Raw genomic sequence first — 14,326 nt, forward strand, 5'->3', positions numbered from 1 at the left:
GTATGTCCACAGTTTGTGGACGACAGCGATGGATGAAGGTGAAAACAGCGTCTCTTTTTTTTCCTTAAAGACGTCATGCGAGTCTCCTGTGACAGGGTCAAGGAGAGGTGGGTACCAAAGTGACTTTAGTTAAAAACAAGCGAAAAGAACGCCAAGCGTCTTTGTTCGTTGCATTCCTGCAAGCCCCGTCACATTAGCGCTTCAGAGTACGCCAAAGTCCGGCTCTCCCACCAGTGAGGTCCGGCATGACATTAAGTCCAACTGAAAGCCGCTCCCCTCCAACCACTGTACATGACAATCATTTCTTCTCAGCTTTTGACGCAAAGTAGGGGGGGGGGGGGTGATTTAGTGTTAAAGCTGACACGGTGGCTCCGAGGGCTCGGGGTGTGGCATGGCCTCAGTGTGGCTCAGCCCAGACGGGTGAGCGATTGGAGTGGTGTGGGTGACCGAATGAAGGGTGAATGGGTGTGGGAGTAGGCAGCATGTGTCCAGAGTGGCCGAAGGGGGGCAGGTGACTCATGTGGGCCATGTGGCTGGTGAGGCTGGGTGCGCCGCCGAACGGAGAGGCCTTGTCGTGCATGCACTTGGATAGCTCTTCGAAGCCGTCGCCTGCTCGCTTGTTCCTCTTGGACTTGCTGGACATCTTGCGGTTGCGTGTCTGGATGCCTTCTTTTTTCATGGTCAGGGGTCTGTTGACCTGTGGAGAGCAGCACATTAGCTCCAGGCAAGTCAACTTCTCTGACGGTTCATTTTCGCCCCTCATTTTGCTGTGACCTCCAGCTGGACTCCGGGAATAAGAATAAGGGATCATTTTATAGGCATAGCAAAATGCAGTATTACCATCTCATTTCTTGATCCTGCAAGCATACTGTGTCCACGTGGAGTCATGTGTTTGTCATCATTCCTGATTTTCCATCATTTAGATCTGGAAAACCTATATTGTGATGCATCACGAGTTGTCCACGCCATTTTTCCTTTTCCCCCCGAGATTCAACTATAAGCTGCATTTTACCTAAAATATGCTGCTCCTGATAAACCAACCCGGGTCATCACGAAAAAACATCCAACAGTGGTTCCAGGGCCCAATTAGGACATCACTGACGTCACAGCGGTGTAAAAATGAACGCTACAAATAATGAGCAGCTGTTTTGCATATATAAATCTCCATTATAAGGCGAGTCGGGGGGCGCTTTTGAGCTTTTGTTTGGGTTTTGAAACCGAACCGAACCGTCCTGGTCGATATGAATACATGAGGAGCGCTGAATGGAACCAGACGAATCCTCATCAGTGTAACCGACACCCACCCTGCAGCCTCTCCGGGGAGTAACGCCCCCCATTGAAACAACGACGCATTAATAAATGAATAAATAAGGCGGCGGCCGGTGGGTTCTGCTCGACCGGGGGAGCAGGCTTTGCCTCGGACGCTCCTAAATCGATACAAGCTGTCCGCCCACTTCTAAACCAGTTAACGGGCCACCCCCCGCACTTGAGAAGAGTTTTGTCTGTCAGACTACTTACATTATGCAGTTTAAAGTAAAGGCCGCAGGCGTTACACACCGGGTCTCCGTTCCCGTTGCGCCTCCACAGGGTGGTGGTGGTGGTCTGGCAGTTTGCGCAGCAGGTGCCTGCGCGTCGGGCGGCGGACTGGAGGAAGGAGAGAAAACGCGTCACGATGAATAAACGACCCATGCGCGTGTTGCCGGTGCGTCACGGCGCACACCGAGCCGCACAGAAACGCACATTAGAAAAGACGCGCACTGACAGTCGAACAGTAAAAGCCACAGCTCCAAAACTGCAGCGTGTGGACTGACACGACGTTTCTTTTCTTTTCTTTTTTTTAACCCGCATAACGCAGAAACGCGTGGAGGAAAAAGAAAAGCGGCACCCAATTGAAGACATTAGGCTAAATGCCACAAACTAATTGTACGTAAACGGGTTTTAATCTGCGGAATAATACACAATTATGTACATCGTTTGCGTCAATTACCTCAGATCGATATTCTGGTAATAATAGTATTACAATACGGGTCTCGTGTGAACCTTTATCCCGAGACGCGGTGTCCTGCCTCGCAGTGCGCTCCTGTGACCATTGCGGATGAATTCTTCACGCATAATAAGAAACATTCGGTTTGTATGCGAGAACCCTGCAGGCCCATGGAAGCAGGCAGCATCCTTTTTTAATTTAACTTTTTATTAATCTCAGATGGACTCCTTTGCTGTTGAGCCGGAGAGCAACAAGAAACCTGAATATTCTCATGCGAAATAAAGCCTAAAAAAAAAAAAAAAGACGCAGTGCGTTTAGGTTCTCCTGCTGGTCACCGAGAAAGACAAACAAGAGCATAAATCCATTTATTTTCCAATCCCCGCCCTCGCGGGCTGTCTCTGTCACACACACAAGCGGCTCCTCCAGTGTTGTGATAATCTCTTTACAGTATTTGTCAGTCTGGCCAGAGAGAATGCTGCGCGCCGGGTGAAGGCGGAAACAGCCGGGAGCCTGACTTCCTTATCTGGGCCGGGCAGATATCCGGATAGGAAACAACTGGATGCCCCTTTGAACACGACTCTGAAAAACACTTGAGTTGAAAATGCAAACGCTCCAGCCACACGGGCCGACGCAGTGGAAAATGTCGTGGGCTTTTCATTAAGGAACAACGGAGGTGCTCAAGAAACACGAAAATATTATAAGAAGCTTTAAAAGATTTATCGTTTCCAGATCTTTTGGTGCGGGACGATTTATAAGCAAGGCAAAATAAACCTATTTTATTTGAGTCAGTTATTCCCACATAATTAAATAATAGTTGGAAGACATTATGTGATTAATCGCTTTTAAAATATGCTGTAATTTTGCCACTGTTATTATTAATATGAGATGTAGATAAATTATTACAAGTAGCTTTATTGTTTCTTTATTTGTGTCCATAAAACGTACTTTTAATTCTTCTCATCCATCATCCATTGAAATAATAAAAACTTTTTTATATATGTCTGCATCTAAATATGATTTTAAGGACTTTAATTTTTTAGAAAATCAACCACTTGTCTACAAAGTACAAATAAAACTTTTTACTGCTGAAACTAAATGATTCAGGAAACGCTGTAAAAAAACAAGAAAAAAACAAGCCATGAAAGGAAAGTTGGGCTACGTGTCCGTGCTTCTTTTCATTTACTCTTTCATTTACTCGAGATGGTGTTAACTAAAGCAGCATGGGCATTGGTATCAGTAACAGTATCAGAAGTACCAGCAATAATGATAGCAGGAACAATGGCAATAGTAGCAGTATTGTAACAGGCTGCAAAGGCAGATCATGGGGGGTGAGAGGGGAAAACAATTCCAGGAAGATCATAGGGAAAATATAACTTTCCTGGAATTGTGCTGCAGGCATCTGCTTTGTGCTCATATTTGTGTGCCTGCTCTCAGAGTGGAGAGAGAGAGAGAGAGAGAGAGGGGGGGGACTCACCAGTCTGCGTTTGGGTTTGATAAGGGGTCGGTTCTGGCCGTTCATCTTGTGGTACAGTCCACAGGCGTTGCAAAGGTAGTGGCCGGTACCGTCCCGTCGCCACAGTGGGGTTGAGGTGGCGCCGCAGTTTACACATTCACGACCCTCTGCGTAGAATTCAGCAGGAGGAAAAGAGAAGAACATTTATATAATTAAAAAATTCACCCATTATATCTGAAGCAACACGCAGTATAGCTGTCCAGCACAAGCGGGTAAACACACAGCGTGCGTGGGATGAGCCCAGGTGGCCCTGTAATAAGTCAAAATCTGTCTCATATCAGAATGCTGGGTTTACCATGTGCTGTCACAGACACCGCAATGTAAGCTGATCCAGAGTGGGTCAGGCCAGAGACAGCCAGAACATGTCCAAAGGTGTCCAACAAGAATGGGACACATCATCAAATTAGGGCTACATTATTAATCAACCTCGAGAGAGAGGAAATATAAGTGTGTGGTGGTATTAAATGTGTTGGACAGTCTTTGACGACAAGCTTGGATGCCAGTTGGCTGCAATCAATAATAAAGAGACGGCTTTCAGAGTCGCATCGATGATGTTTCCGTCGCGACCGACTCTGAAATCGACCTTTTGTGTCCATCATTTGCTCTTCTATACAAAAACAGGCTTTCTTACTTATTCCCACACGCTCTCCTCGCCCATTCAGGTCTGATTGACTTCAAACAACCTGTTGCTAAACCGACCGACTCATTTAATTCAAGTATCCCTCTCTCCCAAGAGCATCGCCTCATTATTCTGGTTATAGAGCCAGTGACACCCGCAGTCCCGCCCTCACTCCACAATGGAATCTGACCTGAGTGTAAAAAAAAAATAAAAAAAGCAGCGTTCCTTTTGAAATGCATCTTGCTGCTCTTATTCTCTCCTCCCTTATCTTCTTTTTTTAAGCACTTTGCGGTCCAGCCGCCACATTAAAGCAGGTACAGAATGAGAATAAGATAAAATGTAGGTTAGAGAGGAGGAGCTCGGTTTGAGACTATAGTCCAGCAGGAAGCGCCGCTATAGAAGATATGTGCTGACATCTTAAATGTCATTGTGGCATTTTGTACAACAAATTAATTATCATTACAGACACTGGACACCGACGTTGATAGATAAGAGCCATTTTAATGTCATAGCTGATATGTTTGTATTTTTGATTCTGGCATTAGCGGTGGCTGGCTTATTTTAAATGTCACAATTTCTTTGCTATAGAAAAGATCATTTTCTCTCAGATGATCCGATCCTGGGGTTTCCCTTAGTGTACCACATAAGGCTGGTGCATGCATGGCTGCTAATTTCACAAGTACATGTAGTTGAGGCAGGCTTGCAGACAGTCAACAATGCCTTTTGTTGTCTTTTTTTTTGGGTGTGGGGGGGTCCCGTTATTCAAGTCGAGCAACTGGAACAATGTGGGGAAATTACAAACCCATTACCACACTGGGTTGTTTTTCAAACCTCATTAATGTCAGCCGTGTGTTAAGTTTAAATCTGCTCATGCAGTTTTACTGAACCAGGTGTTCGTCCAGGCAGTCAGATAATAAACCTTTTTGGGGATATTTTAATGCTCTGAGAGTTAAAACGCGTTTTTAGTCTCCATGCTGAGATGCCTGCAACCACCTCGCTCCATCTGTATTCTGGCCAAGGCCATCCTTAAGAACAGCAGGGCTCTGTCGCCTGTCTTTGTTAGTACTGGGGGGGGGGGGGGGGGGGTGGAGGTCGTGATTTGTTCACTTGGAGGTATACAGGATATGGCAGGAACCCAGGAGCCAGGGCGTCGTGACTCCTTCATTTTTAAGTGCAATAAAGGCCGCATTTAAAAGAAAACAAGCCCATCGCACGAAGGAGGTCGTTTAATTCAATGCTGATTATTTAAATAAACCTTTAAAAATATACCGGTATATATATTACATAATCTCATTTACCCATGTCAAACTATTGCGGTTTTTGGCCAAAGCTACAAACAAATAAAGATGCCCTGTATGAATAATTGATTAGAATAATTAACTCTGTTTCGTTTAACTGTGCGCGTAATGGCCCTGTGGCTGCACATTATAGTTTAGAAAAGTCGGACCCCGATTATAGTTTGAGGAGTTTCACTTAAGGCCGATTTAAGTGCCTTAAGTGTCGAGGAGTGACGCGGGAAAAAGAGGTTTCTCATGTGGAGGTGGAAATAGTCACACTTTTGTGAGTTACCCATCAGAGCAATAAAAAAAAAAAGTCAGCCTTTAAGTAAAGCTATATAAAGTAATAATAAAAAATAAATACGTGCATGCGCCAACGCGCAGATAAAAGAAGCGCCTGAGAATAACCGCGACAGGAGAAAAATGGCTCCGTCGGATGAACGAGAACTTTTTAAGCAGGACTAATGGGTCGGTATTTTCTCCAAACCCATTCCGTGAAGGAAACTTTAAAGGCTCACCTGAGCTCGATCTGGCTTTGCTTCTGCATTTGGGCGTAAAGCTGGAAGAGGACGCGCCGAGCAAGCTGCCCGGATGGAACAGGCTGCCTCCGTACTCGTGCGGCGGCAGAGAGTAGGCCGGGTACGTCGGGATGGGGTGATGCGTGGGGGGGCCCTGGCCGTTCATGGACGCCAGGCCGCTGCGCAGTGGGCTGCAGCTCTCCATTTTCATCCCGTCGCTCAACGACACCTGGTACTTGATCGACTCCTTCTCGTCCATCCTGGTGGAGGTGGAGGTCGGGGAGGTGGGGCCGGGGTCGGGGGACACGTCTTTCGGCGGAGTGGGGGGGAAGCTGTAGAGGTGCGGGCTGGAGTGGGACGCCGGAGTGAGCGACGACACCGGCGCCGAGCCCGTGCTGCTGCCGCAGGGGTAGCCGGAGCCGGCGGCGTGCAGGCCGGGCTTGCTGAAGTGGCCGACGGCCCACGCGTTGTGGTGGTGCGCGGCGGACAGGGCCGCTTTACCGGGGTCCAGCCATGGAATCCCGGGACTGTGGATGAGGTGTGGCCGGCAAACCTGGTTCCCAGTGAGCCGAGCTGAAATCCAAAGCAACCATTTAAAACAGGCTGCGTCGAGTTTGTGAAGCAGATCATTATCATTCGAGTCCTTACCTGTTAAATACTCAGACCGACTAGAGTCCGACATTTATAGTTCCAAATGTAGATTCAATTTTAAATTATCAACAGTTTTTTTCTCTCTGAACAACCGGTTATTAAAATGCTTTTTTTTCAATAGTCTCTTATTTGTTAAAATATATATTATATTATTATATATATATAAGAAAGCAGAAGAATAAGCTCGTCGTCATGTCAGACTGCAGTCCCCGGACTAAAGATTGTTATTGGTACATTTGCTTTTGGTTTTTATTTTATATCCGGGAAGTGCCTCTCTCTCTCTCTCTCTCTCCGTCCAGAACCCCCTGCCCCAGCAGAGAGGGGTTAAATGACATACTTCCCTTTCCTCTCCCTGTCATTTGCTAGAAATTCCTTTTATGTTGGTGAATTGTCCCAGAAAAGATAAAACGGGATTACAGAGCAAATGTAATTATATTTACAAACCAAACCCACAGATTATAACGCGCTCCGTCTGGTCAATGACTAATAAACGTATATTTTAACAATTATTAATGATTAAAACGCACACGTATAACCGTGCTCGTGGCTTTTCTTACCGTGGGCTTGGCTGTACGTGACTCTTGCCCGAGAGTTGGCGTAGTAAGGGTTCCCTTGCGAGTCCAAGTGGTTCAGAAACATGTCCACCTCGTCCTGGGGCAGTAAAGGCGCCATGGGCTCCATGTAGTTGTGGCTCAGGCTGTGGTGGTGAGAGTCCGGGTGCTGGCCGTTCAGCACGGCGTGATGGTGCGCCATCCACCGCGACTGATCGGCCGCTGCGACCTCCATGGCTGCAGAGCTGGATGCTCTCTTTGCGCCTCCGAGGTAAAGGGAGTTAAATCCTCCTTGCAATATAGTTCCTGGGTTTTTTACTGGTCTCGTCTGTCTTTATTTACTTCATAAATAATCCTCAAAAACACCGGGACTCCTTTTACCTGCAACGAGAATGAATGTTAAATGTTAAACACCATAGTCATATATTTTAATCTAATAATACAATTTGACAGGAGAATATAAACATTGAACACGTCAATCGTAATGTCAGCTCAAAAACAAAATACTTTTTTCTTTTTCTTTTTTTTTTTTCCAATGGTCGTCGTGATACGTCTAAACGCGAGGAGGAAAACATAAATATGTCTTCTGGATACCTGTTGCGGTTTCGATCAGCTGACGGCAAATAGCGGCTCGGATGCGTAAAGCCCCTGATCCACGCAGTCTTCAGACTCACTAATGAGATGTGGCGCAGACTGATGCGGTTGGCGCCAGTAAATTCCCATATCAAGCCACGTGAGGCGGGGCGTCGATCTGACCCAATCACAGCCAGCCCTGCCATTATTGGCTCCCTGCGTCCCTGCGTTCCCTTCTTTCATTTTGTGCGTCCACTGCGCCCGTAAAACTTATCAATCAGCAATTTAATGTCTTTCTATCCCATAATGCTCACCCTGAATGAGCGCTCATAATCCGCGTGGAAGCCTAGAGACACGAATCTAAAATAGAAGGAAATTAATACTATAATTATTTTAATATATATTATATAGTAACATGTTCCCCCGCCCTAAGAACTATTTTGGAATGCTATATGTGAATGTAAGCCACATATTTTAGACACTTTTTAATGTAGCACAAACGTGCAAAACCATATTTTTTTCTTTTAAAGTTAAACTTGTAGATGAGGCTTTGCGTTACCAGCGAAAAGTCAATGTGAGTTGTGTTTTTGCATACTGCTGTTATGTAAATAAACAGCGTCATTGGCACCTCTAAAGTCAACAGAGGAGGAGTCGATTTATGACCCCGAAATTGTCCCTATTGTTAGGAGTGGCTAATTGTCTTTAATTAGTCGCAGCGCATTCTTCTCGTGAACACAGTGGGTTTGTCTGGAGGACTGTTTGCATTCTAAAGGCGCCTCTGGCCCCTCACCAATGACAACCAACATGCAGGAGCCGCATTGAACACAAATCAAATCTCAAACAAAGGGACATATTTATTTTTATTTTTATATTTGTTTATTTATTTTTTCCTTATCTCTGTCACGGTGAATCAAAAAACGTAAAACAAATAAATATATATATGCAAATTGCTTTTCATAATTTTATTTTATACGTTGCATTACAGAATGCTTTGCAAAAAAAAATAAAAAATAGGCCGTGAGAAATAAATGCTGTTATTCGTTAGCAAAGTTGTTTTATTTAGATACATGCCTGTGTGTGTTTCGTTGCGCGTTCGTATGTGTGTGTGTGTGTGTGTGTGTGAGACTGACAGGGAACGGACGGTCGCTTTTCGAGTCTAGCCTGGCCGCCCCGCTGACGACTAGAGGTGACGTCACAGGATCAAAGGGGGTGGCCGTTTGTAGGGTGTGTCAGTGAAGCCTCTGATACCAAGTTCTCTCAGGTAAAAGACCTCTCTTAACTCTGATTTGTGGGTCGCCTGTAGGGTTTAAAGAGTCCTCGTAGTGTCCCTAGATGGTCCTCCGTAGAATCCTCTGTAAAGAGTCCCTATAGTGTCCCCTGTAGGGTACTCTGTAGAGGGTCCCCTGTAGGGTCTAAAGAGTCCTCGTAGTGTCCCCTGTAGATGGTCCTCTGTAGAGTCCTCTGTAAAGAGTCCCCGTAGTGTCCCCTGTAGGGTGCTCTGTAGAGGGTCCCCTGTAGGGTCTAAAGAGTCCTCGTAGTGTCCCCTGTAGATGGTCCTCTGTAGAGTCCTCTGTAAAGAGTCCCCGTAGTGTCCCCTGTAGGGTACTCTGTAGAGGGTCCCCTTTAGGGTACTCTAGGGTCCTCTGTAGAGTCCTCTGTAAAGAGTCCCTGTAGTGTCCCCTTTAGGGTACTCTGTAGGGTCCCCTTTAGGGTACTCTAGAGTCCTCGGGGTCCTCTAGGATCCTCTGTGGCTTTGTATTGTAATCTGGCTGCTAACCACTGGGCCCAGGCTAACTGTTGGAGCATGCATTGTTGTTTACATGTTTGTCAAATGGATTGCTCAGCAGGATTTGGCCTGCTGTAATTTATACCTTCATTAATCCCATTTGAATTTGCCCTGGAACCAAAGACGGGAGCAGATGATGGAGGGTTAGTGGGGGGTGCTGTTGCTTTCCCTCTCTGTCTTTCTCAAGGACAGTGTTGTTGCACCCATGCAGGGATGCGAGACATGCGAACCCTATCCCTCTGACCACACCTCCTGTGTGCTGCGTGAGATGTGTGTGCAACAACCGTGTTCCTGCGCAGCCACAGCGGCTAATGAACAACAAGATTATCATTCCGATCCATGCTGTTATTAAATGGGATTGGCTGCAGGCCTATCTACCTAGTGTGTTCCCATTGGGCCCGGTCATCCATCATTATACCATGTGGAGGTGTATTACTGTGCAAATGCTTCTGAAATTGTGCGTGTGTGTGTGTGTGTTGCATCGGTGGGGAGTGAAGAGCCACAGTGGGGCTTGTGAAGATAAGCAGAGCCAGAATGACACAAACCAGCTGAAGCATTATTGTCCCCTTTACTCTGCTAATTAGATGAGCCAGGGCACTGTAGGGCTTTAAGCACACAGACATAAGAGCGTGTAACCGGTGGAAGAGGAGCCTGCATGCTGCTGGGAGAGGAACACTTACTTCCATTTAAGCATTTTGACCAGAATAATAACATTTCAGAGTGGAGGACGTCTATATGACGGGAAGGGATTACGGAACAGAAAAGGGTTCTTATAACCAAACCCCCTTAATAAGTACACAGAGTACATTTTGAAAAAGTCCTTTGCAACACAATGCTCCCTAAACTGTCTGATCAGAAGTGTCAAGAGGATTAAAGTCTGTTCATTCATTCCTGAATCAAATAATCATGTTTCTTCCCTCAACCTACACACAAATCTCTTTGTTTTGCACGCACTCCAGCCTGAGAGAGAGAGAGAGAGAGAGAGAGAGAGAGAGAGAGGCTGGTGTAAATGCACCGCAGCTCCTGCATGCAAACGGAGACCCAGCCCTGCCCTGACGGCTCCGTTATTGCACCGACTCTTTCTGATTGTTATGCCTTTTAAACCGTGACCACTGGAATATTGTTTTCATCACTGATATCAAACCAGTTCGTGGTCGAGTGTGCTTTTATTTTTTCCTGTCCTTGTCCACTGAAGAATTAAAAACGCCACATTAATTGTCTTTTTTTATTATTTGTTAAGTTATTTGTTTAAAAAAAGAACTGTTCTCTGGATTCAATATTGCCAATTGCTATAATTTTTCTTTTCTTTTTTTTTTGTTCTTTCTGTTTTAAATAATATATTTTGGTTAAAAAGAAATATGTCAGAAACGCTGAATACAGCATTAAAACCTGATCATGTCAAATTGTTTCTTCTGTTAATATGACATAGTCGAAACAGGACTATAAACAAACTACAATTACAAATCACACTTAAAACCAGTAATTGATATTATTTAAAGGTTCAAAAAGCTATTTATCAACCAATTGTTGGGAAACAACAATGCCCGATGACCAGGTCATTTTAAAACAAAACAGGCGCGCGTCGTTGTAATTATAATTACTGTAACACGCTATTAAATAAAAAAAAAATACTTTTCCTCAAGGATGTTTTTAAGAAATATCAGATGATTTTAAAACATCGATACTCGACTAACCTGCGTCTCGTACATGCGAGCCGAGAGAAAGGCTCCCTCCGGTTCTTCGCCCAGCTCCGACGGTTCTCTGCAAAAATAACGGCGCAGAAATAAACGACCGATGATGGAAAGGTGTCCCGGCGATCCCCGTTCTTTAAAGATGCAGCACGTCTAGACACCAGTGTTCTCCGTCTGACAGCGGTGTGTGTGCGTGCGCGTGCGCGTGTGTGTGTGTGTGCGTGCGTGTGCGCGCTCAGTGCCTCCTTCCTGCCTCGCTTTATCCAAACCTCTCTGAGTATATGAGCAAAAACTTGAGCGGCCGTGTGAGAAGCTGCAGCAGCGCACCGACGTAGTCGCACGTCGAGCCTGTCTTCCGGTTCCCGGTTACACGGACAGACACAGAGAGGCCTCTATACCGGCTCCCGAGAGGTGATCGATAACTTACGCGCGTCGAACATTTGGCTGCATGATTTTATTACACCAAAGAGTTCAGATCAACATTCATATACAACCAAATGCAGACTTTCCAAAAAAATGTCATTTTTACGCGCAACGTTTACGCACAAAGTGATGAATAATTGCATTGATTGAGAACTTTTTCGACCAGTTCTGGTATCATTTTGTCTCATGTGTGAGATAAAGGAAATAAAGTTGTGAAGGGCAACTTTTTTATTTTATCCCAAAGAAGGGCTTGGGTCTTCAGAATTTCTCAGCCCACCGTTGGGTTCCTTTTTTCCTGACTGAAATTGTGTTCAAGATTATCAGCCTTAATTGACTGAATGCATTTAGCCTTATTACGCACCGCCGTCTGTGTTACGCGTCTGAGAGAAGACAGATAACTTCCCCTCCCTCCGCTGTGGTGCTTTATATCCCACACAGTCGCGCAACAACTTTGTAAAAATGCAAAGCCCCTAAAATCTCCTGCACGCGACCGGGGCTCGTGCGCGGGAGCCGCATGGGCAGGTGCAAGGGGCGCGCGAGAACCTCTGCAAACCGGGGCTCGTGCTCCCTAGAGCGCACACGCACACAAAGAGGGGAGAAACAAAAAGAGAAGAACAAAGTCTGGATTAATAACATTATTGTCAGTGTTTAAAATGAGCAGAGCAAAGATGTGCGCGTTCAGCATGTCCACGTTTTGGCACGTAAAATCAGGAAGACGTGCCAAACGTGTTTTCTGACTCGCAAGGCCTACACGTGGAAGCGCTTCTCCTTAAAAGTTATCCCAGTATGTTATTTTGGAACATCTAACTTTCATTCTCTTTCATCTATTTGTAGTCAGCATTTCTGTCTCCTAAAGCGAGTTTTTAGTGAAAATATCATCACTTGATGGGGTCTTTCTGACAATCAGTTCACCAAAAGTAGAATTATAGAAAATAAGTAATAAGCGAAAACCTCATCCACCGAATTATTGTTATTATTATTATTATTATTATTATTATTATTATTGTTATTGTTATGTCTACTTGCGCTACTGATAATCAATTGTCGGCATATCCTTGGCGTGCGTACAGACGAGTCACGGTTTCCTTGAGGCGCGATATTAGGCTATATGCACACTGCATTAGATGCCAGAGCCCTTCTCCTTCTGATTATTACCAGGGGGTAATATTTCATCGGCACCACGCAATCTTTGTTCTCTGTGAAGATAATAAATGGCCTAATCGTTATCAGCAAACTGCTGGGGGTGTCAGCACCGACCGAGGCTGGAAGCGGGGTCCAAAGTGCTGCGGAATAAATTGCTGTTCCTTATCTCTCCCTCCCAGATTATCGCCGTCTTTTCAAACTTGCACAACAAATACATTCAATGCATCTAATGCATCATGTGTATATAGAGGGGGGGGGGGGGGGGGGGTTGATAGAGACAGCTAGGCAAGGGGAATGAGGAATATTTACACGTTACGCGCTGCGGCGGTACCACCAATGGGCTGTATTCGGTTATAACAATCTTAACATACAAGCGTTATTAAACGCGCAATTAATGCCATGTGACGTCAGTTAATCACCTTAAACATCTCTAAATACTCTTCTAAATACACCAGAATTTGGAAAATCTAATTCTGTATAATAGGGGAGCTGTGTTTATTTATTTATTTATTCATTAAAACATGTAAAAGAGCATCGTCACACATTTTCAAACGTATTGATGAAGGTTTTGAGATGATTTGTTTTTTTCTTTGAAGGCTAAGAGCACAAAACACAGATAAAACCACAAGATCCATTTGCAATAAGATTAATTGTTGTGGGAGCGATTCCCTCATAATCCACGCATGATCGCGTCACAGGCTCCGTGATTTTTCTCTGATTTTTCTACTTTCACTCTCCAAAGGAACTGCCCCCCCCCCCCCCCCACAGTCCTGTTTCTGTTCAAATAAACAGTTGTGGCATTTCGTCAACGACGTTTAGGATTTGTGTAGTAAACATTTCTATTTGATGCGTGCTTTAATTGAACGAATAATTCGCACGAGCGTGCGCGGCCTTCTCGTTCACTGTTCTCCTTATGTTTCCAAAATTAAATTTACGTTTATATCAAGCAGAAAACTGCCTCGAGCCAATCGTGTTTGTAAATCCACGATACAGTATTTATGATTGACACTTGAAAACACTGAAAACATTTTATAATGCACACACAAACACCTTCACGCACACACACACACACACTCCCCTTTTAATACCGTGGCATCTCCACCGCCCCGGTGCTCCGATGGTCTCCTAGACAACTGAGATAACGCAGCAGCAGTTTTCCATATTGCTCCCGGAGTCTATTATGGCTCGGGATTAGCTCTTTTTCCGAAAAGGTCATACACAAAGTCACCGAACCGGCTTTTTTTTCTCCACCCCGTGTGGCCCCCTGCGTCAAAACGCATTTATAAACATGCATGTGCTCATTTCATTTGATGTCATTATACTAATGGCATTGCGCTTTTTTCTGCGCCGAAAAAAACCCTTGTCATATAAATGAGAGGCTCTTGTAGTGATGGAGGAGGTATCCTCAGCAAGAGGCTGCTCGCTGCAGGAGGGACGTTCAAGTCAGCAGGAAATGGTCTGTTATGCAGCGACCCCTGGCGAGGAGAGGATGTAGTAGCACTACACGAGTAGTCCCATCCTCGATGTGTGTGTGTGTGTGCGTGAGCGTGCTATATAGGGAAATTCCTGAAGAATCTTAACCCATTCCTCATGAGCA

The 14,326-nt window shown here is 45.2% G+C and overlaps 1 protein-coding gene across 1 annotated transcript; it reads right to left on the minus strand.

Annotated features, from left to right (window-relative positions):
- Positions 1-397: 397 nt before the first annotated feature.
- LOC137898323 (GATA-binding factor 2-like) lies at positions 398-7,348 on the minus strand. The gene is made up of 5 exons (XM_068742348.1): positions 7,120-7,348; positions 5,912-6,484; positions 3,459-3,604; positions 1,519-1,644; positions 398-697 (listed from the first exon to the last, which is right to left on the minus strand). Exons 1-5 carry the CDS (start codon positions 7,346-7,348, stop codon positions 398-400), a joined length of 1,374 nt encoding a protein of 457 aa, XP_068598449.1.
- Positions 7,349-14,326: the final 6,978 nt, after the last annotated feature.

The sequence above is a fragment of the Brachionichthys hirsutus genome, chromosome 8 (genome assembly GCF_040956055.1).
Source record: "Brachionichthys hirsutus isolate HB-005 chromosome 8, CSIRO-AGI_Bhir_v1, whole genome shotgun sequence".
NCBI lineage: Eukaryota > Metazoa > Chordata > Actinopteri > Lophiiformes > Brachionichthyidae > Brachionichthys > Brachionichthys hirsutus.

Excerpts from the sequence above, each read along its gene's own strand:
- LOC137898323 (XM_068742348.1), bottom strand. The coding sequence starts at position 7,348 with ATGGAGGTCGCAGCGGCCGATCAGTCGCGGTGGATGGCGCACCATCAC. Across the intron at positions 3,605-5,911 it reads CAAAGCCAGATCGAGCTCAG|AGGGTCGTGAATGTGTAAAC; the intron begins GTGAGCCTTTAA and ends AATTCTACGCAG. Across the intron at positions 698-1,518 it reads TTTACTTTAAACTGCATAAT|GTCAACAGACCCCTGACCAT; the intron begins GTAAGTAGTCTG and ends TGCTCTCCACAG.